Source organism: Parastagonospora nodorum (assembly GCF_000146915.1).
Source record: "Parastagonospora nodorum SN15 chromosome Unknown scaffold_5, whole genome shotgun sequence".
Lineage (NCBI taxonomy): Eukaryota > Fungi > Ascomycota > Dothideomycetes > Pleosporales > Phaeosphaeriaceae > Parastagonospora > Parastagonospora nodorum.
In genome coordinates, this window is record NW_001884553.1 from 490,695 (window position 1) to 511,768 (window position 21,074).

Below are 21,074 nucleotides of genomic sequence, written 5' to 3' on the forward strand. Positions count from 1 at the left end.
CAAGACGTTTAGTATGAAGGAGTGAGATGGAGTGAGATGGAGTGAGAAAAGAAAAGTCATCGACAGTGCAGAGGCATGGCAGTTGTTGGAGATCTGATTTGCTTTTCCTTGCGAACGTCTCTTGGATATCTTTGCAGCTGTTTTTCGTCGTGCTTCATCTCGTCATTGTCTTGCATTTCTTTAATCTAGTGAACCGTTTGCGTTATAACGGCAACTTTACAAGTTGATGGCAGTACGGAAGTTCTGTCCGGCGTAGATGGCGTTGTCACCGAGTTCCTCCTCGATGCGGAGGATCTGGTTGAGCTTAGCCAGACGCTCAGACCGTGCTGGGGCACCGGTCTTGATCTGTCCAGCGCGGAGACCAACGACGATGTCAGCAATGGTCACATCCTCGGTCTCACCAGAGCGGTGAGAAACCATGACACCCCATCCAGCACCAAATGCGTCCTTGGCAGCCTGGATAGCCTCGGTGATGGTACCGATCTGGTTAACCTTCAGCAGAAGTGCGTTGCAGGACTTGAGCTCGATGGCCTTCTTGATGAACTCGGGGTTGGTGACAGTCAGGTCGTCACTGTGGAACTGTTAGCGCAGACTTTTACAAGAAAGGTTAAGATAGCTTACCCAACAATCTGGAAGTCGGAGGTCTTGAAGAAGTACGACCAGGCCTCCCAGTCATCCTCGGCGAAGGGGTCCTCAATGCTGACAATGGGGTACTTCTGGGCGAGGGACTTGTACAGCTCAGCGAGTTGCTCGTATGAGAGCCACTTGCTCTTGTCGCTGTCGGGGTTCTTGAAGTCCAGGTCGTACTTCTTCTCCTCGGTCTTGTAGAACTCGCTGGAAGCGACGTCCATGGCGATCTTGATCTTGCCAGTGTAGCCAGCCTCCTCGATAGCATCGGTGATGAGGTCAAGGGCCTCCTCGGGGGTCTGGATATCGGGAGCGACACCACCCTCGTCACCGACATTGCCGGCGGATTGTCCGTACCTCTTCTTAGCGAGGCTCTTGAGCTTCTGGTAGACCTCGGCACCCTGGCGCATGGCCTCCGAGAAGGTAGGGGCTTCTCTGCGTTATGTTAGTCGGGCTCCAAACTGGATATTGGTAGCCTGCTTACGAAGGAACAATCATAAACTCCTGGAAGGCAAGACGGCCACCAGCGTGGGAACCACCGTTCAGGACATTTTGGACTACAGAGTCAGCCCTGGCTAAGACATGAATGCGCAGGTTCTCTTACAGGGTACAGGGAGAACGTAGGGCTTCTTGGTGCCGGCCAAGTCGGAGATGTGTGCGTAGAGAGGAACACCCTTCTCAGCAGCCGCAGCCTTTGCAATGGCCATGGAGACACCGAGAATGGCGTTGGCGCCGAGCTTCTCCTTGTTCTTGGTTCCGTCGAGCTTGTTCAGGAAGGCATCGACAGCGGACTGGTCCTTGACGTCGATGGCCTCCTTGATGAGGGCTGGGGCAATGGTGTCGTTGACGTTGGCAACAGCCTTGGTCACACCCTTACCACCCCACTTGGTCTTGTCGCCATCGCGGAGTTCGCAGGCCTCGTGGGAGCCAGTGGAAGCGCCGGATGGGACGATGGCACGGTGCAGACCGGTCTCGGTGACAATGTCGACCTCGACGGTCGGGTTGCCCTAATACTGTGAGCATGGGCGATGAAGCTATGGGGCGGCGCAAACATACACGAGAGTCGTAGACGGAACGGGCGTGGATCTTGGTGATAGCCATGATGTCGTTTGAAGCTGAGGTTGGGCAGTGTCAGCAACTTGAAGTGGTGATGGAGTATTCAATTGAGAAACGGGCAGATCCACGGGGAGACACTAGCATATATAGGCGTGGTCCAGCCCTATGGTGAGGAATTCAATGCGAGGCCGCAAAAGCAGAAACGCTCAACCATTTGCGTCAGGCTTCTTCTGTCCGAGCCCGGTGGGACCTCAAACAGGGCGGCGGAGGCGCGGGATGACGAATTCGGCCGCGGATCTGAGCGAAAGGAAAGATTCTGACTTACCAGCTGGACAATGACTTTTGTGGTGTTGAGTCGTGGAGTCTTCAATGTTTTGTTTGGGTGGGGTTATCAAGCTTTAAACAGTTGAGGAGGGGCAGGTCGTCCTTTCCTCAGCAGATCGGAGCCCCGCCATGCCGTGAAATTATTGGTCGTGGCGGCGTCTCTCGTAAGGGCTGCATTAAGAGTATCGCAAAAGCATAGACGTGGGTGTCAGACCAGGTTTCAATAATGGTGTCAACTGTCGAGATAAGATCCGCGCGTGTCAATTGACGGTGCATGTCCTTTAGACATGCAGATCTACGAGGGTCCTCAATGGCATCATATGTCAAGCACACAGCACGTGGGAGCTTGAGAGGTATTTGCATGTAAGCCGGGGATATTTGGAGATGAAACAGGTGATTACACGTGAGATGCAGATAGTATGCGTGAATAAGAAAGCCGTCCATCGAGTTGGTGAAGGCTGTGGTGATGTTGCTTAGGGTGGGCAAACACGCCAAGCCGGAGCTTGAGCTTGAGCCTCGCCGCGACGCTCAGAGCTGCCTTCACGTCCAGGTACTGAACACATCAACTCTCTGCACCAAAGAATCCTCGGCACACTGCACCTATCGTGTAGACTCTAAGCGTCTAGAAGTCTCCCACGGCCTCAGTGAAATTCCGCCACATATCACCATCGACTTCACGACGCTAGCAACTACACAACGTCAAGACCGTCAACATGTAAGCTATACGCAGGGGAAAACGGAGCTTTCTATTGACACATCGACAGGGAGGTTCTACTAGGAATCACGGGTAAAGACTTCACCCTCATCGCCTCGTCGAAAGCCGCCATGCGAGGCGCCACCATCCTCAAAGCCGAAGACGACAAGACCCGCGCTCTGAACACACACACCCTCATGACCTTTTCTGGTGAAGCTGGTGACACTGGTATGGATTGATAGCAACGAATATCTGAGTTCCCCCCCCCCTGACCTGCGTATAGTGCAATTCGCGGAGTTCATCCAGGCCAACATCCAGCTGTACTCGATGCGCAATGGCATGGAGCTGTCACCCGCCGCCACCGCCAACTTTGTCCGAGGAGAGCTAGCAACTGCCCTGCGATCACGGAGACCGTACACGGTGAACCTGTTGCTGGGAGGTTATGACAGCATTGCGGACAAGCCTACGCTGTACTGGATCGATTACTTGGCGAGTTTGGCGCCGGTACCATATGCCGCCCACGGGTATGCACAGTATGTAATCCTCGCGAAGAGCGATGCCATATCCGCGTGAACATCGAGCTAATGTCTCGCTTCCCAGGTACTACTGCCTCTCGCTGCTAGACAAGCACCACCACCCCGACATCGACTACGAGCAAGGTATCAAGATCATGCGCATGTGTACGGAGGAGCTCAAGCGCCGTCTCCCGATCGACTTCAAGGGCGTCTTCGTCAAGGTGATCACAAAGGATGGCATCAAGGATGTCGAATACGAGGACGATGGCAAGATTTCCGTACCGTGAGCTGACACTAAGTCGGAGGAAGCATGCTAGGCTTGTAGTAGCCTGGGCGATACTTGTGCCATACCTTTAGCAAGCAGGCAGGGCACATAGATATCTATGTCAAGTGCAGTATGGGTTCACGAGGTTATGCCTTAATGATAACATGGGAATCAAAGACCTTTCCCAAGCAGCCTGCAATCGCTGCAACAAAAAATGAGCCCAATCAAAGTAAAATTCAGTGGTTAAAACATGTGCTGTGGTGGTCTATGAAGCCATGCCTACTTTGTCCCGTTGTTATCTGAAAGCAAGGCCAAGAGATATACACAGCCTGATCGAACGAGTCCATGTTTCTAGAGCCTGGTTTGCTGTCCCCCCTGAGACTGTCTAGCAAAGCTGTATTCTGCAGAATAGGAAGACATGAAGGTCTTGCACTGTTCTTGCCTGTTTCTGAGTGTCCACGCTCCAGCCTCGTTGCCGCGGCACGCTATGACCACCACCCGGCTGAGTAAGCACCAAAATTTCTCCGCAGTATATATTCACCCTCTCCCTCGTGCTCCTTCCTGTTCATCATCAAAAAGTTCCCGGGACAGCCACGAGTACAGCGCGAATCTACCGCTACTACTTGCCAGTCACAATTGTGACGACGTTCCGCAGAAAAACACTCCTTTAGGAAGCTGGTGCCTCGTTGGGTCGTCTTTAGTGATGGCGATGGGGCAGCGGTGTCGAATTATCGGGAGAACATACCTTTGCAAGTGATTTAAGAGTTGAAATACTTGCGATCAATCGATCGCAGTGCTGCTTGTTCAAGCGTATATGAATTTGCACCTACCGCGTCGCGCTTGCCGTGTTCGCGAGCAGGTTGGCTCAAACACGTGCAGAGCCTTCCGCAGCAAGTGCGAACATCGTGAGCCTCACATCCGCCGTGACCAGCCGTCCACCACCATCGCATGCGATGTCGCTGCTGGGCGGCCTTTTTTTCCAAACAGCACGAAACATGAACGCCGAAATGCTCATCATTTGCGACCCGCACATTGTGCAGACATGCTTGCCTCGTCGATAGCGCACATCCAGCCCAGTGCTCAGGCGACTGCAAACTTTCGGGGCCTTGAACAATCAGACGCAGTCTTGTCTACTAAGTGCTTCACTCGCGTGATGCAGTCAATCATCGTTCAGATCTCACGTAGCAGGTATGGGTCGATATAGAGTAGTGATCACAAACTTGATTCATTAAGAAGCTAACAGCTACAAGCTGATACGGACGGCGCACCGAATCTTCGGTGTTACCACCACCGCAAGTTTTATCATGTTTCTACACATGCTCATTCTTAGTTCTTGTGACCATTGGGGTATCCGTTGGCAATGTCCTTCAGACCATTTGGTGTGTGTCCGTTGGCGGCGCCATTGCTCATACCGTTTGCGACCTTGGGGTTCTTCAACGCCTCCTCGACTGGCACATCGTTCAAAGTGTAGCCAGTATCACTGGCGTCGACGTAAGCATCAAGACCGGCACCCTCTCGTGGGTAGCCCTTCATCAGCTCCTTGTGCTTTTTCAGCGCAGCGTTCATCTCCTTAGCGGACACATCGTTCAAGAAGACGCATGTTCCGATAGGGTTGGGTACGGCGGCACGGAGCAGACCATCTCGGGTCTTGAGGATAGCTGTGGTGGCCTTCTCGAGCATGTCCTCGTCGAACATCTCGTGGTCCATGGACAGACCTGCTCTTGAGAAGAGGTTCAACAAACGCTTGTGTTCCTCATCGCTGAGTAGGACCGCGCTGGTTGGCCAGTGTGGCTGAGTATGCCATGTCGATGGAGATGGCGTGACCGTGGCGGAGGGGGACCTTAGGAGAGAGCTGTAACATGGTGAGCTAATGATCATAGCAGTTGCTACCAGTATACATACCTCGTGGAGAGGACTCCAGGTATGGCCGTAAGCAATGACACGGTCCAGACCAATCTCGTGGAGGTTAGGTGTCTCAAGCTTCAACATCTCAAAGATACCGGCACGGTTTATCTCATCCGCTGCCTGTCGGATCTCGGGATCGACGTTGTCACGACCGAAGCGCGAGGAGATCAACTTCTCACAGTACTTGTCGAGAAGCTCGAAAGTTGGCCTGTGACCACATGTGGAGATCTTGATCAACTCTGCAAAGCCGTTTCTGACTTGTGCTTCTGGGAGTGTCTTCAGGAAAGAGAAGTCGAGGAATGTGTGCATTGGGGCGTGGTAAGCTCCAAGTCGGTTCTTGTAGTTGCCGTAGTTGACGGCGACCTTGATACTGACACTGGCGTCGATCAGGCCAATGACAGTGGTTGGGATACGAATGTAGTTGGTGGTCCTTCGGTAGGCCGCGCAAGCAAATCTAAACTGGAGTTAACACTGTACAGGGAACGCTTTCCGGCCAGAGTGCCTTAGAGTCTTATTTTACCCAGCAACATCAGTCACCAAACCTCCACCCTACATTTCGTTAGCATTTCGTTCGCTTGCGGGATGGGTTCGAAAATACATACCCACTACCCAGAACCAGGCTCCTTTCGGGATGATACCAAAACTCGGGTCATGGAGTCGACAATGCTCAGAAAGAGTGTCCCATGGACTTGGCCTTCTCCACCAATCATGGTCTTGTGGATCGTCAACGGGAGTGTTGTAGTGGTCGAAGTACGCCTTGCATGTCCTTGCCATAGATGTTGAAGATGTTCAGATCCATAACGGCAAGGCAGCGGCCCCAGCGCTCATAGCAGCTGGCGAGGTTGTTGTTCTTGGGGTCGAAGATCCCATCAAGGAAAGAGAAGTCATATTCAATCTTCTCATAACCCTCGACATGGAAGCCGTTCTTGGTCTCGACAACGGAAGCTTTGAGGTCTGACATGATGAATGTATCTGGAAGAGAGAAGTGAGATACGTTGAGTTCTACTGAGCCAAAGTACGGGGACCTGTGGGCTATATAACGGTTCTCAACTGGTGTCCTCTTCGGCTGGAAACAGACTTTCCTTTGGCACGGTCTTACTCAATTGGTTCACACATGCCGGCAACGCTTCCAAGGAAACGTCAACCATACGCAGAATTATCGTTCATGATGCGACGGTTCGAGGATCCCTTGTTGCAAAGACTTGGTAATGCTCTGCTCAATGAGAGACTAGGCTGTTACTGGCTGCCCATGATGAAATGACTTGCTGGCCAGAGCTGTTCTGACGGTAGAAGCCGGGTGCAGTACATGGGATTTACAACTCCCCATGCAGACATGGGCTTTTGCACGCATGGACAAAGGCCGAGCTCCCGTAGTTGCATTCGGCCAGGGACAGTTCTGGTATAGCACCAACCGCTAAGCGACGTGGTGGGGAATACGGAGTGCTTGCCGATGGTTAATCGTAAACATCATGGCGGAGCAAACATCGGATCCACTACAATATGATCTAGCAAGTTCATCGCTCAATCCTAGCTGTTAAAGGTTTATGCTAACAGTGCAACGTCTCACAGACTTGATCGAACACGACAGTGCAATCTCGGATTGTGCAAAGCGTTTTCGGTTCCTGGATGGCTTCACCCGCGCGGCAGTTTACTACCCCTCACCAGGCGTAAGGACAAAATTTTGACAGTGACGTTCGTCCAGATCTCACCGTTTTAGTTCCCGCTTCGGGTAGATAAAGTTTAGATCATCATGGATCAGTGAGGTAAATTTCCTAGCACGGTTAGTACACGCAATCATGCCTTGTATGTTGTGGCACCGTAAGTGGCTGCACCGGTCTGCAACGCTCTAGAATCGTTGACGACAGGTACCTCGAGTGAACGTCAACACTCGTCAACACCAGCTTTCCACCAATCATTCGTCCCACACGGCAAGACACCCCGGCGTTGCATTTTCGCGTATCCACATGTGCTCGCGTCAAGCTTGCCGCAACCGGCTTGGAGACTGGACGCAATGCATGCCTTGGCTGTGAACAGGGGAACAAGACTGCATACTCATCCCGCTCCTACCAAGAGATTGACGTCGCAGGGAGTGCATTACAGAGTCTTTGTCGATGCTGTTGGCTAGCGACTGACGACGACATCGCCCCTGTGTAGTAAATACTGCAGTGCCTCGCACCACTGCAGACGCCCGATACCTGCACCCCACTGTCTCACAGGTTCCTGCGTTCGTTTTCGTCATCATCGTGCTGTAGCCCCGCACTAGGGTCCACGCGTTGAGGGGCATTGCTGCGTAGCTTCGGACGCGTCAAGCTCACGGCAGCCAGACATTTTTTGAATAGCAATTGAATAGCAACGACAATGGGAAGCTTCGATCAAAGCAAGGCGTACGCAGCACAGGAGACGGAAGGCCAGTTTTTCGACGATGGCCGTGAGGTAGAGCTTCTCCACTTTGTCTACGGACACAAGAACATCGAGAAAATACGCGGGTCGCCGCAGAATGTCCTGGCTGCTATTGACGAGTATGGAAGGACAAAGAAGTATCTCATGAACGTTGGAGAGGACAAGGGGCGCATAGTCACAGATCTGATCGCAGAAGTGAAGCCGAAAACAATGGTATGAACACCTCGAGCTCTACACTCCAAGTCTGACAGACAGACCAGGTCGAGCTCGGCGGCTACGTAGGCTACTCATGCATCCTCTTTGGAGAAGCCGTACGAAAAGCAGGCGGGCAGCGATACTTCAGCTTAGAGCGCGATCCCGCCTTCGCCGCAGTGATCATGTCCCTAGTCGACCTAGCCGGCCTTTCAGACACCGTCAAAGTGATCGTAGGCTCCAGCGACGAGTCAATCGCACGCTTAACCTCCTCTGGCCAGATCAAACACATCGACTTGATGTTCCTAGACCACTACAAGCCGGCCTACACCACGGACCTGAAACTCTGCGAAGAGCTGGGCTTGATTACGAAGGGCTCGGTGCTCGCGGCTGACAATGTCATCAAGCCTGGAAACCCGCCGTATCTGGAGTATGTACGGTCGAGTGTTGAGGAGAAGGTGAAGAAGGCGAAGCTGGGTGGGGATAGTCATACCAATGGCATTGCAGAGACAAATGTCAAGATGTATGAGTCGCGGTATGGAAAGGCGAATTTCAGCAACAGTAAGGGGAACCCGAACCTGGTGTATGAGAGCAAGTTGAACAATAGCTATGAGCCGACGGGCGAACCTGTAAGCTCTCTTTCAGACTATGGATATATGAGACTTTAGCTAACTTGAGGCAGGACGGTATCGAAATCACCAGATGCGTTGGTTAGAAATCGCACAAACACTTCTAGAACCGAAGTATCGTAGCGATGAGGGTCAATGGTTCTTGTGTTGGAGACGTTGGACAAAGCATAGGACATGTCACATCGAGAAGAGCATAAAGCTTGATAATTTCATAATACAATCATGAATACACAGCATGCGAGGAAAATCACTCAATCCAGTCGTAATTTTCTGTCGTATACTGATTCAGTGTCTTCTAGCACAAGGTCAGTTGCTGTGAGAATGAATACCACCGCGAAACACAGTGCAAAACTGTCTCTGCACTTTCAATGGCAGCCGATTTTCCGAGAAAAAAGTCCTCTGCTGCCCAAAATTCGTTCTCACCCACGGACGCTCAAAATCCCATTATTTTCGTCCCTGTCATCGAAACTCCCATTCCAGCCCACATCGCCCCCAAATAAACAAAACAACCCCACCCGTTGTCATCTCATTAGCAACACCTCCCCCGCCGATCACGGCCAGGAACATTTGGGCAAACCTGCAAGCTAGCGAAAACCTAGCTTACCCATGTCGCTCAGGGTCCACATTGAGAGATGGTGGTGCAATGATGACGTTAAGACTAAAAGGTGCACTCGGAGCAGCATTCCGTCGCACCAAACTTTGGGGAATGCATCAGGAAAAGTACTTGATGGCGTGATTTGCGCAGACATCTCCGAAAGTGCTGCTAGCTGAGAAAGAGCTGGGAATCTTGTTTTCGTGTTAGGCTACCTGGAATTGTGAATGGTGTAACCGTGGCAAGGAAGGGAGGGCTTGCTACACACGGAGGGAACGAAGTCACGTTTCTGAGCACGAGATTTTATTTCAGTTTGGAAGGATGGGTGAGGCAGTGGGTGAGAAGGCGTATGTGCCTTTTTACTACTCGCATTTCGGCAAGAATTTTCTTCTGCTGCTGCTCAGTCTGGTTACTGTGCCTGTCTCGGCTGCAATTGTTGTCGCCAGCCTGGCGATATCGTCGTTCAATGGCAAACCTAAACCCGTGCAGAAAGATGCATCGACAAAAACGAAGACGATCCTCGTTACTGGCGTCTCCATGACCAAAGGCCTTACCATTGCTCGCAGCCTGGCCCAACATACTCCCCACCGCGTCATCGGGGCCGACATATCTTCACTTTCTCCAGGCCGTTTCTCAAACTCGATATCGAAATACTACCGCCTGGACACACCCCACGGCGACGATGCAGAACCCTACATCGACTCCCTCCTATCCGTCATCCAGTCTGAATCCGTGGACCTCTGGATCTCCTGCTCCTCCGTCGTCGCCGCCGTCGAAGACGGCCAAGTCGTACGTCTCGCCAAAGCCTCCGCAAAAAAACACAACCGCGTCTTTGAAGCCATCCAATTCAGCGAAGACGTCGTCGAGAAATTCCACTCCAAGGATAAATTCATCGACTACATCGCATCCCTGAACCTGGCGATCCCAGAGTCCCACCGCTGCACCTCCGCCGACGAAGCACTGGCCGTCCTCCTCCGCAAGAACGAGTCGGGCAAGAAATTCCTCGCGAAACCGATTGGCGTCGATGACCGCGCTCGCGCTGCAATGATGACTCTCCTGCCCTTGCCCAGCGCGCAGGAAACTACCAACTATGTCAAGTCCCTCAACATATCACCCGCCAATCCCTTCCAACTCCAACAATTCATCGCAGGCAAGGAATACTGCACGCACGCACTCGTCATCCGCGGTCACGTCAAGGCATTCACATCCTGCCCTTCATCCGAGCTACTCATGCACTACGAGCCCCTGCCCGCCTATTCCAACTTGTCGCAGGAAATGCTCAAGTTCACCGAAAAAGTCGCGCAGGACGGGGGGGAATCGTTCACGGGGCATTTGAGCTTCGACTTCCTCGTTCAGAATGACGATGGAGGGGAGGTTTTCCTGTACCCGATTGAAAGTAATCCGCGCGCGCACACGGCTGTAGTCTTATTCGACGCCACGCCAGAAATGGCAGATGCGTATCTTAGTGTGTTTAGAGATGCGATTACGGATTACAACACCGAGACGCCTGTGTATCCCACGGCGCCGACGAAGAGTTATTTCTGGGCTGGGCACGATTTGGTGGAGTTTGGGATTCTGCCGGTGTTGGATGCGTTGAGTGGGAGAGGAGGGTGGGCGGATGTTATCACTGGGATCAAGGCGTTGGCGTATCATCTCATGTATTGGAGAGATGGGACGTTGACGATACGGGACCCGGTGCCGTTTTTGGTGCTGTATCATGCGTATTGGCCGGGGAAGTTTGTGGAGAGTTTGAGGATGGGCAAGGCGTGGAGTCGGATCAATGTTAGTACGACGAAGATGTTTGACGGATGAATGGAGTTGGTCGCATGTCTGAAATGATAGATCATATGATGGAAAAATGTGGATTAGAGAGCGGTCATAGAACTGGGTATTGTTTAGATAGTAGACCTAATACTTAGTCCACCATGATTACATCTCGGTTGAGGCCCTATTTGTGACGTGCCGTTTGTGATGGCCTTGATATCACCGACTTCGTCCATCTCTCTGAGCGTGGAAGTCGAGCAGGTAGCTCTCGTCCACTAAGCTCTTCTACCCTTCTTGTAGTGCCTCTCACTTGTACGCTCGGGATGGCATCCAAGGACATCCTTCCAAGCTGCCCTTTGCAGCAACCTTGCCTGCGGGTCTCAAGCCTGCCAATCTAGATGCTGGGTACGATTTGACAACTGTCCACAAAATCTTCTGCGCAATGGGTGCGGTCCGGACATTGGTGTTCCAATCGCGCAGGCGTAGGAGAAGCTTGTACAGCTGCTCGTCTGCAAGGTTGCCTAGTACATCGTCGACGGCAGCAAGACCAGTCATGCTTCCCTCATCTGGCTTCTCAGTCTCGATTACACTCTTAAACAGCGAGAGCAAGCGGCCAGGTTGGTCCATCTGTAGCGCAAGAACGATGGCCTCGCGGTAGTTACCCGCATACGCAAAGTTCTGTAATTTCTGATCAAGCTCTACACGCTCCATTTCAGCGGTTGTCGCTGCTTCTAGTGTTGCACTCGTCGTGTCTTGCCAGAAAGTGATGACACTGTCACCACCTCCCGAGACTAGTGAGCCTGTAGTAGGGTGTGCCACTAGCGCCCATACACGATCGGTGTGGTTGTCAAGCGTCGACATGGTCTCGCCAGATTCTGAGTCCCAGACCTTAACGAGACCATCTCCAGCTGCAGAAGCGACTTGTGGGCCTCGCTTGTCTCTCGCATCGACTGGTCGGTAAGGTAGCCAGGCAAGCTTCAAGACACTGTTCGAATGACCCTCCAGGGTCAGAAGACAGCTGTAGTCTGTCAGACTCCAGATCTTGACCGTCTTGTCTCCACTTCCGGTAGCGATCAGGCCTTTACTGCCGGAGTTGGGTACCTGTGAATTCTTTGGCGCAAACTTGACAGTCCACACACCACGACGATGGCCTCTGAGCACACCAATGGCTTCTCCCTCGGTAGCAGAGTATATCTTGACTGTGCGATCTTGTGATGCAGAGGCGAAAAGTGTTCCTGACGGGTCGATATCGATGGCGTTGATGTCCTTGTCGTGTGCTTTACGTGTATACTTGGCTCGTAGCTTCTGCTTCATTTCCTTCGTAACGTCCCACCTCTTCACTGTCCGATCTTGCGATCCCGTAATGATATACGCTGGAGGGTGTGATAATGGATCCAAGTAAGCTGCCGAAGACTCCTGTGGTACAGTGTGTGGCAATGCAATAGCTCCAAGGGATTCGGCATGACCAGTGAGCACAGCGGCACACGTGTATGAGTCATTTTCGGGGTCCAATCTCCACAACCGTGCTGTGTTGTCCTTCGCGCCTGTCACAAGCCAGTGACCCGACCAGTCCACATCCAAGCAAATAACAATGTCCTCGTGGCCCTTCAACAATCCCACATCTGCGCCAAAGTATCGCCCTTGGGTCGCATCACCCGGTACAGTGGATTCGTTGAGGGTCACTATTCGGATGTCCTCTGAGTTGGTGTTCAGAGCAAGCATCGACTTGTCCCGACCAACATATGCCATGTCGATGACTTCGTCATGCGTGCCGGAAACGCGTCGAAAGATAGATAGGGGCTCGACAGTCGTGCTTGCGTCCAACGACTCGAATTCTGGTAGGGAATGAAAGTTCAGGACCTGATCTGCGTGGACTGAAATGAGGTACGGCAATGCAGCGTGATGCAGTACATCAACAATCGAATCAGTCTCGAAGCCTGCCTCTTGCTCTTGTGTGATTTCGCTTCCAGAGGTGACCGACCATAATCTCACGCAGCCGTTCTCGCCGCCAGAGTAGATGTAGTCGCCGTCGCCAATGAAGCCCGCACTTTCCACGCCTTCCAGAGCTGCAATCGTCCGTGAAACCTTCCATCGATCCGCGCTCCAGAGTATTACAGTTTTGTCTCTGCTTCCAGACACAAGCATCTGCGTTTTGGGCGAGTATTGCAGCGAGCGCACAACTGAGACATGAGAATCTAGGACTGCAGCGCTTTTGCGCTTGTGCAAATCCCAAACGCGAATCTTGCCGTCTTCCGCACCAGATGCTAGCCGGAACTCGATGCTGTATTCTCCTGCGCCTGCCACAGCCTGAGTCTCTTCTTGTTGTGACTTTGTTCGCTTCCTCTTCTTGCTGTTGTCTGATGTGTCGTCCTGTCGAGCTACTTGGACCTCAAAGAAATGCAAAGCCGAAACTACGCCCCCGTGCCCATGGAAGGTGTGCGTCGTATACCCAGCGCGAATGTCCCAGACTTTGACGATGCCATCTGCGCCACCAGTAGCAACCAATGTTCCAGTGCGGTCGACAGCCAGGGTTACGACAGGCGATGTGTGTGGTCGCAACGTCCGGAGGAGTTCGAGATCGAGGGTTCCTTCGTCGGTGTCTGAGGGAGCAACAGAGTATATGCGCATGGACAGCGATCGCGAACATATGATCAGGTGCGACGCGGACGGCGTCACTTGTTCAGTCAGATAGCGCGTCTTGATCGCGGAAAAGGGCACTCACAAGCCAATGAAGTAATGGCCTCGCCATCGCCTTCCACTCTCCCTAGCTCCTTGCCGTTTGTGAGGTCGGTGAAAAGTACATCCTCGCCCAAGCTTGCCGCCAGAATGCGCCCATCTTCGCTCAGCGACAGACTTCCGCCAGAATAAATTGGCTGCAACGTGCGCCCCACCTCGTAGGTAGTTTTTACGGCTGCTCTTTGCGCCATTGTTTGCAGAAGATGTTTGCGCTTCGGCTGGGTCGGCGGTGTTGAAAGTCGCGGGTGAAATTTTGGGAACTTTTCCTATCGATAACGATCTGCGCCGCGGGAAGGCGCGCTGACGTCTGGGGAAGTCGCGCCTGCGGTCAACAAGCCACAGCTCCAGCTCAAGTCCTATCAGCTCAACCATACTTGTCCTCTCGCAACAGGCCTTTCAGAGAGGCCAACTATCGCTTCCGCTCATAATGCTCATATATTACTAAACATGGGCCGTCAAGCCTACCTGGCGAAACTCGCTTTCGTTTGTCTCTCCCGCACCAGTCGCTGCGTATACACGGTGCTAACAAGTATACAGGGACGTTCGGCATTCGAGCCTACACAGGAGATTGTGCAGTCCGACGATTACATCCAACTTGATTCCCCTCAGGCACATCTTCCTCAGGCATACCAGGATTTCAACGGCAACAACTACCTCCAACTGTACGATGAACGCGGCAATCCCATCAACCCACGCTCTCGCGAATATGGAAAGAAGTTCAGAAATGCCCAAAACGATGTGCTCGCTGCCGTTGGAGTCGTCGAGAGGCGACAGTCGCCAGACGATGGTCTTCCTGGCTCTTATGAAGAGCGGCTAGACGAGCTGGATGTCGAGGACACCGTCGGCCTCGTGCTCGGAGCGACTTTCACCCTCTCCCAGAACCTATGCACTTGGTGGATAGGTACCATTCGAGATAGAATCCTAGTAAGTCTTGATTGTCTGAAGAAAAGACAACTCATTAATCAATTTAGACCTTCCGATTTCACGATGCCATGCCATTCGCACAGTTAGTTGCCTTGGAGCATGCCATCTCGGGTCTTTCAATTGTGTATGCAAGTTTTGTGCCCACAATGGTCGCAGCCATCTCCGCGCAAACTGTGGTGTACAACGCTAGCGTCTACCGTCCAATCGCTCGCTTGATGGACCTAACTCATGCAAGTTCGAGAGTGCGTTATCTGTACCGACTCTCCAAAAACATCTTTGGTTCTGGGTTAGCATTTTTCGATACATTCACGAGGTATCTGCTGACTCTTCAAGACTCCGCTTGGCTCTCGAAGCATTCTTCTATCCATTTTACTACCACGCAATTCTGCAAAGACTGGGTCTCGTTCCAGCTCTCCCATACTTGCCGCACCGCAGTTCCCTGAACCCATTTTCAACATCATCTCCTCTATGGCCGTTTTCAGTGTACCACGATGCATCTGCATCCTTTACTGAGTTTGCAAAAGCCGTTATCACCTCCCCCATGTTAGTCCTCTGTGGGGAGCACTTATTAGAGCGTTGGGTCTATGACATGATCAACGAGGCAGTAGACACGTCTGTCATCTGTCCTGACAATCCAGACATTGTCAGTGCTAGCACCGATGATAAACACAGGATTATGACGGCGCTCGGCCTGCGTAGAAAATCCCCGCCCTTTGTTAGAGCAGTCATAGAACGGATGATGATGGCAATAGGCTGGGGAACAGCATCTAAACTTAAAGACGGTGAATCACACCACTTGTCTGAAATTGCACTACCACATAGGCTGGCAGAGGGACAAACTGTCGATATAGCCGGTACCACAATTGCCAACGTCACCCCCCTGGACCTCACAGTCGCGCAACCGCCAAGTCTCGACAATGACGAAGTCCCGGCAGTGGATACCCTTGCCATGTCCGTTATAGCAGTCGACGAGATAGATCGTCCAAGAACACCAATGACTCCTCCGGCATTGGACCCACAGTACGACGATGACGACCCCAGAATTAGGATAACTAGTCGAGAAGATGTGGTTGAGATGGAGGTGCGACTTCCGCAACACATTCTGTCTGCGCACACCGAAGTCGCTGATGCTCTCGCTTCATCGCAGACGCAAAGAGACAGAGCCCTTACTCGACGCGGTCGCCCCCACCACCGTGTTTCCCACCTCTCTCTTGAGGCCTCAGACAAGATTAGTCACATTCTGAAGTCCCATCTCGTTGGGCTAGCGGTGCTGCCCTTCAAGATCGTTGCTTTGCGACTAGTTGCCTCTCACTATCTATCTGGAAACGGTCGAGATGCAAATCTCTCGCGAGTTGTAGTCCCGCTGCCTCGGTTCCATGAGTTGAGCTGGCAATCTGTCGGTATCCAAGCATCACGTCTTGCACTCTGCAGTATGCTCCATATAGCCGTGGACCTTAGTCTTTGGGGAGCACAGTACGTTACGTCTGTGTACATCGGAAAGAACCTCTTCGGGTGGGGCACTTTATGAGAACGTGCTACTCGGCGTGCGACATGGCTGTCAGCAGCGGCATTCCAGGCCTTCCCCAATGCCCTTCCGGGAGGCTTGCTTCCTGGAATGGCAGAACATCCATGCAAAGGCCTCGGAGTGGCACTACCAGCGGTTTGACATGCATGGAAAAGTTCCGAGGGGTGCTTTCAAGGATGCCTTCTCGTGGAATGTGCAACCGTGCACAGAATACTCGCACTGCTTTTGCTGCTCAAACCAGCAATGCGCCGCGAACATCGTTCCATCGCTGTTTTGCGCTACACGCGCACGCTATGGCTCAACCACACACCCGCAACTCTGTCTCAGCAACACATAGCTCAGGCCGTTGGTTCTCGGTGGACTTAGCAGCGGATGACAAGCCGACGGCACGTGCGCCTCTTCACTACCCCCAGTGTGTTCGGCTGCTGTGATTGGCAATGGAAGATCCATAGCCAACAATCATCGACAGTGGCGTTGTGACTCGGAAATTACAGCGAGTTCCGCATGCGCGACGGGCCATGTGAGAGTGAGCAGACATGGTTCGAGGGGTTATGCATTTGCAGCTGCGATATGATATGGAAGCTATGGCGCACGTTACAAGACCCCGCAGCTTGAGCATTCCTGGCTCGGTTATGTGATATGATCCGCAATTGCGTGCGAGATAGATTGTCGCATATTCTTCGCGAAGCAATACAAGCGAGTCACTTGCAGCACCGCGCTGCAGAAGGCTGCTGTCTTCCTGGCGAGGCTGAATAGCCGGACGCTACGCGAACGGGATAGCTAGGGCTAGGGTCGACTGGTCCGCGCATGTGCAGCGGCAAGCAGGGGCACGAGCCAGCATGGGTGTGATTCCAGCTGCAAAGACGCAGAAGGGTGTGCATATCGCGGACCCCTTATGAAGCCGAAGAAGCAGTAGTCTGATATCTTGGTGCGCGGTGAAGTTGCTTTTGTGCCTGCTCGCGCTCGTGCCGTCTCCACGTTCTCGCACCAGGGCGGCCCTTGCTATCGACTCGCTCTCGTTGCTCGTGCTGCTGCTGCTGCTGCCGTCGTCCATCGCGCCTTTGCCGGTTCGGTGTGGTAAGACCCCTATACGGCCCCTGCTCGAGTCGTTGTTCCCCTGCACCCTCTCGGACGCTTGTTGGGCTACCTATCACCACTTTGGCCAGCGCAGTTGCTCCTTTTACCCCCGCGAGGTTCTCTGGCCCAGAAAACCTGTCAGTGCTGCCATCTGCACTGTCACTTCCGCCAGGCCCCAGTGTCTCTCCTTCAAACGTCGCCCTTCACCCCTCGCGCACGGCGAGCAGACTTCAAACCTGGTATCGCGTCTCCGCTCCACGCGCTTGTGTCCGCCTCCAAGGTCCCACCCAGCACCACTGACACGGCGGAGCCTGCCAGCAGCCATACATTGTCCGACGCATCCCGGGATTCCGCCCCCGCATAACCTTCGAGTTCGGGAGTTTTGTCTACGACACCGGCGAACTTGCAACGGACATGATTCCGGAGCCATAGGGACCCACAAGAACGAAAGGCTGTCGGGTCGGCAGCGCGTCCTCTGCGCCCTCAAAGCCAGCCCCAGTAACTGCACAGTCCGCAGCTGGGAGCAATCATGTCGGGCAACTCGCTCCCTCGCCCGTCGCGGTCCTCAATCGCACCCCCCACTGGGCCTCTGCCTTCGCTACCGGTAGCGAAAACACGTCACTCCAACATCGGCATCGCCCAGCGCAGCAATTCGAGCTCGCTCCTCCCCAGTGCGACCGCAATTCGCGCCGTATCTTCCTCAGCACTACCCTGCCGACCGGGCTCGAAGCATGGCAACTCGCCGTCAGTCCCTACGCTGTCTGCAGATGGCGGGCCCGTAGGTTCGCTACCACCAGGGAAGTCCCTACGAAAAACCGTCAGCATTGGTGCATTTCCTCAGCCACCCAGACACAATGGTAGTGGCAAATCTTCTGCGCCAGGCAGTCCACTGTCCGCAAGCACAACTCTGGGTGGTGAATCAGTGGACCGCCGGCTATCATCTGTCTCCAAAGCTTCGGTACCATCAAGGAATAGCAGCTTGAAAAAGCCGAGGACGTCGAACATTGGGGGCGCGCGGGGTCTGCTGCCAAAATCGCCCTTGTCCCCTCCTAGCCTGCTGAATGCCAGTGCAGACTCTGTACCAGTCGACACCGCCCATCTCAGCCTACCTTCACCACCACAGAGCCGCAACTCGTCTCCACAGGGATCCTACGCAACAAGCGCTACTACATTTGAGGAAGGGGCAGAAGAAGACGCCCGAGGTCGAATGGACAGCAAGGGCGACAACAACCCATTGCCAAAAGACGGAAAAGGCAATGTGCTTGTCAGCGTGCGAGTACGGCCTGATGTTGGAGCAAAAGACAGCAAGCAAGAACTAGAGTGGGATGTCAACAACAAGCACGCTCTTATCTCATACAAGGGTCGCGAGGGCGGAGAGTACAACTACGGTGAGGTCACACATTGTTACGCAAGGCGCGATACATGCAGCTAACTCATGTCTGTACAGACAACGTCTTCGACACCCAGGACAACAACGCTCGCGTATACGACGCGGCCGCCAAGCGATTGGTACGACGGGTCATGGAGGGTTACCATGGTACCGTATTCGCCTATGGCATGACTGGAACTGGCAAGACCTTTTCCATGCAAGGTACTGCTACAAACCCTGGTGTCATACCATTGGCGATCACAGACATCTTTTCTTACATCCGAGAAACACCACACCGAGAGTTCCTTCTCAGAGTGAGCTACCTTGAAATCTACAACGAAAAGATCAACGACTTGCTGGCTGGGCCAATCGCTGGGACCAATGGCTTACCCGGACCACAAGAGGAGATCAAGCTTCGCGAGGATAGCAAACGCGGCGTTTATGCGACGCCACTGAAAGAGGAAATCGTGCAAAGTCCGACGCAGCTTCTGAGGGTTATCGCTCGTGGCGACAATGCCAGACGAGTAGCTGGGACACAGTTCAATGCGCGGAGTTCGCGAAGTCACGCCGTGGTGCAAATCGTTGTTGAGAGCAGAGAACGCGCACCAGCTCCCACCGGCAATCTGGCCAACAGCAAGCGGTCTGCTATCGTTCCTGGAGGTGTCCGCGTCTCTACACTCAGCCTGATCGACCTGGCAGGCTCTGAAAAGGCGGCCGACAACAAGGAGAGGCGCACGGAAGGATCGCACATCAACAAGAGTTTACTCACCCTTGGTACTGTTATTGCACGGCTGTCCAGTGACAAGGAGAAAGCCGAAAAGGACAAGGGCAAGGGCGACAAGCACTTGCCATACAGAGACAGCAAGTTGACCCGATTACTTCAGCCCGCTTTATCTGGAAATTCTTTGGTCAGCATTTTGTGCACAATCCAAATTGGCGCGAGCGGCAGTGCTGCACATGCGTCAAGCCATACTCTGGAGACCTTGAACACTCTCAAATTTGCGTCCCGGGCAAAGAACAATATCGTAAGCCACGCAAAGAAGGCCGATGACTCGCTGGGTGCAGGCGGCGACGCTGCAGGGCGTGCGCTACTGGACCGTTACCGGCTTGAGATCCAGGACCTCAAGAAACAGCTCGAGGAAAGCAAAGGCAAAGAGACCAAAGAAGAGGAAGAGGACGAGCTGAAGCGCGACCTGGAGGAAGAGAAGGAACGCGAGATTGCAGACAAACATCGCCATGAAGAACAGATGCTGGAGATGCAACTCGCACGAACGGCGCTGAAAGAGCGGATTGAGCATCTCAATAGGCTAATTCTCAGCTCGAAGTCCCTCGGTGTTAACAACGGCCGATCGTTTTCCTCCATGAGCTTCCAGCGTGGTTCCGTGCTCGGAAACCAGGTCGAAATGCGGCCATCGTCCCTTCGCTCGTCTACAAGTCATGCTACTCTTGAAGTGCCGGGTCGGCATAGCACGACAACACCCCTCCAAGCAGATGGTTCTGAAGAAGATGACTCTGTTGGGGAGAATGGAGACGGCTTTGCTACTCAAAGTGTGCAGATTCATTCATTGCAAGCAGACCTTGCAGACAAAAATCGCTATATTGCTACATTGGAAAAGCGCTTATTGCACGCCAGGAGATCTAGTCACTCCCGAGTTTCTATGTCACTGTCACACAAGATTGGGAGTAGCAGCGAGGACGGTGGGCTGATTGCAACCATCGCGGAGAAGGACTCTGAAATATCCAATCTGCGCGCCCAGTTGGAAGACAAGGAGCGGATGATCGCCGCACTCACCTCATCCCGCAAAAAGAGCGAGACCGCGCACGAGGTTGTCAGCGAAGGATCTCCTGGCAGTCGTCGAACCTCATCATTCAACCGCAACAGCGAACACAGCACCATCAGCTTCGCGTCCAAGGCACCGACCTCGCCAATAAGCCCCAAACCATTTTTGTCGGCCCCAATTGCGAGCAATGCAAGCAGCAAGAATATTGAAGAGATGACACGTATGCTGGATGAGATGATCGGCATGAAAGTGGACAAGGCGGCAAGGAGGAGCAGTTTGATGCCCGTCAGTGAGGGTCGATAGCATCCCACATAAAGACATGGAAGCCGCGCCACAATCGTGGTACATGGCGACACACATCGTCCGTACTACGCCGCAGAACCGAACCCATGAAGAGCCCACGAGTTTAACGTAATGAGGATGAGTCGTCAGCGTGGCGGAGCAATTATTTCAATCACACATAATGCGCAGGAAGCGCAGGCGTAACGGACAGGAATGGGAGCATTTCTCGATATACAGGATCATCGGACCGCAGGGCAACTTGCCTATACCTACCTACTCTGGACTACTGCGCCAACATATATCGCAGGGACACGGCATTTTCGCTTTTTTCTTTTGCTTTTTTTTCTTCGGTCTGCCGAGAAGGGCTTTCATCTGATACCCCGTTTTCCTGCAAGGTGTCTTGTCTAGTGACACTGT

General features: G+C 53.2%; 9 protein-coding genes across 9 annotated transcripts; 6 read left to right on the top strand and 3 right to left on the bottom strand.

Moving 5' to 3' along the window:
* Nucleotides 1–72: 72 nt before the first annotated feature.
* SNOG_03571 (hypothetical protein) lies at nucleotides 73–2,029 on the bottom strand. Its single transcript, XM_001794076.1, has 6 exons — nucleotides 2,009–2,029; nucleotides 1,684–1,742; nucleotides 1,232–1,634; nucleotides 1,112–1,184; nucleotides 622–1,062; nucleotides 73–571 (listed from the first exon to the last, which is right to left on the bottom strand). Exons 2-6 carry the CDS (start codon nucleotides 1,726–1,728, stop codon nucleotides 217–219), a joined length of 1,317 nt encoding a protein of 438 aa, XP_001794128.1. The 5' UTR covers nucleotides 1,729–1,742; nucleotides 2,009–2,029; the 3' UTR covers nucleotides 73–216.
* Nucleotides 2,030–2,583: 554 nt separating this feature from the next.
* Nucleotides 2,584–3,730, top strand: SNOG_03572 (hypothetical protein). The gene is made up of 4 exons (XM_001794077.1): nucleotides 2,584–2,722; nucleotides 2,772–2,929; nucleotides 2,985–3,234; nucleotides 3,302–3,730. Coding segments are annotated over exons 1-4 (612 nt in total). The 5' UTR covers nucleotides 2,584–2,720; the 3' UTR covers nucleotides 3,504–3,730.
* A 954-nt stretch (nucleotides 3,731–4,684) lies between these two features.
* SNOG_03573 (hypothetical protein) lies at nucleotides 4,685–6,132 on the bottom strand. Its single transcript, XM_001794078.1, has 4 exons — nucleotides 5,989–6,132; nucleotides 5,907–5,935; nucleotides 5,384–5,840; nucleotides 4,685–5,333 (listed from the first exon to the last, which is right to left on the bottom strand). The coding sequence occupies exons 3-4, from the start codon at nucleotides 5,693–5,695 to the stop codon at nucleotides 5,235–5,237; spliced, it is 411 nt and encodes a 136-aa protein (XP_001794130.1). The 5' UTR covers nucleotides 5,696–5,840; nucleotides 5,907–5,935; nucleotides 5,989–6,132; the 3' UTR covers nucleotides 4,685–5,234.
* Nucleotides 6,133–7,182: 1,050 nt separating this feature from the next.
* Nucleotides 7,183–7,638, top strand: SNOG_03574 (hypothetical protein; the record flags this gene model as incomplete). The annotated part of the gene is made up of 2 exons (XM_001794079.1): nucleotides 7,183–7,204; nucleotides 7,571–7,638. 2 exons carry the CDS (start codon nucleotides 7,183–7,185, stop codon nucleotides 7,636–7,638), a joined length of 90 nt encoding a protein of 29 aa, XP_001794131.1.
* Nucleotides 7,639–7,744: 106 nt separating this feature from the next.
* SNOG_03575 (hypothetical protein) lies at nucleotides 7,745–8,693 on the top strand (the record flags this gene model as incomplete). Its single annotated transcript, XM_001794080.1, has 3 exons — nucleotides 7,745–7,999; nucleotides 8,038–8,607; nucleotides 8,661–8,693. The coding sequence occupies 3 exons, from the start codon at nucleotides 7,745–7,747 to the stop codon at nucleotides 8,691–8,693; spliced, it is 858 nt and encodes a 285-aa protein (XP_001794132.1).
* An 827-nt stretch (nucleotides 8,694–9,520) lies between these two features.
* SNOG_03576 (hypothetical protein) lies at nucleotides 9,521–11,011 on the top strand (the record flags this gene model as incomplete). Its single annotated transcript, XM_001794081.1, has 1 exon — nucleotides 9,521–11,011. The coding sequence occupies one exon, from the start codon at nucleotides 9,521–9,523 to the stop codon at nucleotides 11,009–11,011; it is 1,491 nt and encodes a 496-aa protein (XP_001794133.1).
* Nucleotides 11,012–11,269: 258 nt separating this feature from the next.
* SNOG_03577 (hypothetical protein) lies at nucleotides 11,270–13,591 on the bottom strand (the record flags this gene model as incomplete). The annotated part of the gene is made up of 1 exon (XM_001794082.1): nucleotides 11,270–13,591. The coding sequence occupies one exon, from the start codon at nucleotides 13,589–13,591 to the stop codon at nucleotides 11,270–11,272; it is 2,322 nt and encodes a 773-aa protein (XP_001794134.1).
* Nucleotides 13,592–14,146: 555 nt separating this feature from the next.
* SNOG_03578 (hypothetical protein) lies at nucleotides 14,147–14,710 on the top strand (the record flags this gene model as incomplete). Its single annotated transcript, XM_001794083.1, has 1 exon — nucleotides 14,147–14,710. One exon carries the CDS (start codon nucleotides 14,147–14,149, stop codon nucleotides 14,708–14,710), a length of 564 nt encoding a protein of 187 aa, XP_001794135.1.
* Nucleotides 14,711–18,432: 3,722 nt separating this feature from the next.
* On the top strand, nucleotides 18,433–20,678 carry SNOG_03579 (hypothetical protein; the record flags this gene model as incomplete). Its single annotated transcript, XM_001794084.1, has 2 exons — nucleotides 18,433–18,613; nucleotides 18,673–20,678. 2 exons carry the CDS (start codon nucleotides 18,433–18,435, stop codon nucleotides 20,676–20,678), a joined length of 2,187 nt encoding a protein of 728 aa, XP_001794136.1.
* Between the last annotated feature and the right edge of the window lie 396 nt (nucleotides 20,679–21,074).

Excerpts from the sequence above, each read along its gene's own strand:
- SNOG_03571 (XM_001794076.1), bottom strand. The coding sequence starts at position 1,728 with ATGGCTATCACCAAGATCCACGCCCGTTCCGTCTACGACTCTCGT. Across the intron at positions 1,063-1,111 it reads GAGTTTATGATTGTTCCTTC|AGAAGCCCCTACCTTCTCGG; the intron begins GTAAGCAGGCTA and ends AACATAACGCAG. Across the intron at positions 572-621 it reads TCCGACTTCCAGATTGTTGG|TGACGACCTGACTGTCACCA; the intron begins GTAAGCTATCTT and ends ACAGTTCCACAG.
- SNOG_03572 (XM_001794077.1), top strand. Across the intron at positions 2,930-2,984 it reads TGGTGAAGCTGGTGACACTG|TGCAATTCGCGGAGTTCATC; the intron begins GTATGGATTGAT and ends ACCTGCGTATAG. Across the intron at positions 3,235-3,301 it reads GCCGCCCACGGGTATGCACA|GTACTACTGCCTCTCGCTGC; the intron begins GTATGTAATCCT and ends CTCGCTTCCCAG.
- SNOG_03573 (XM_001794078.1), bottom strand. The coding sequence starts at position 5,695 with ATGCACACATTCCTCGACTTCTCTTTCCTGAAGACACTCCCAGAAGCA. Across the intron at positions 5,334-5,383 it reads CCTGGAGTCCTCTCCACGAG|CTCTCTCCTAAGGTCCCCCT; the intron begins GTATGTATACTG and ends ACCATGTTACAG.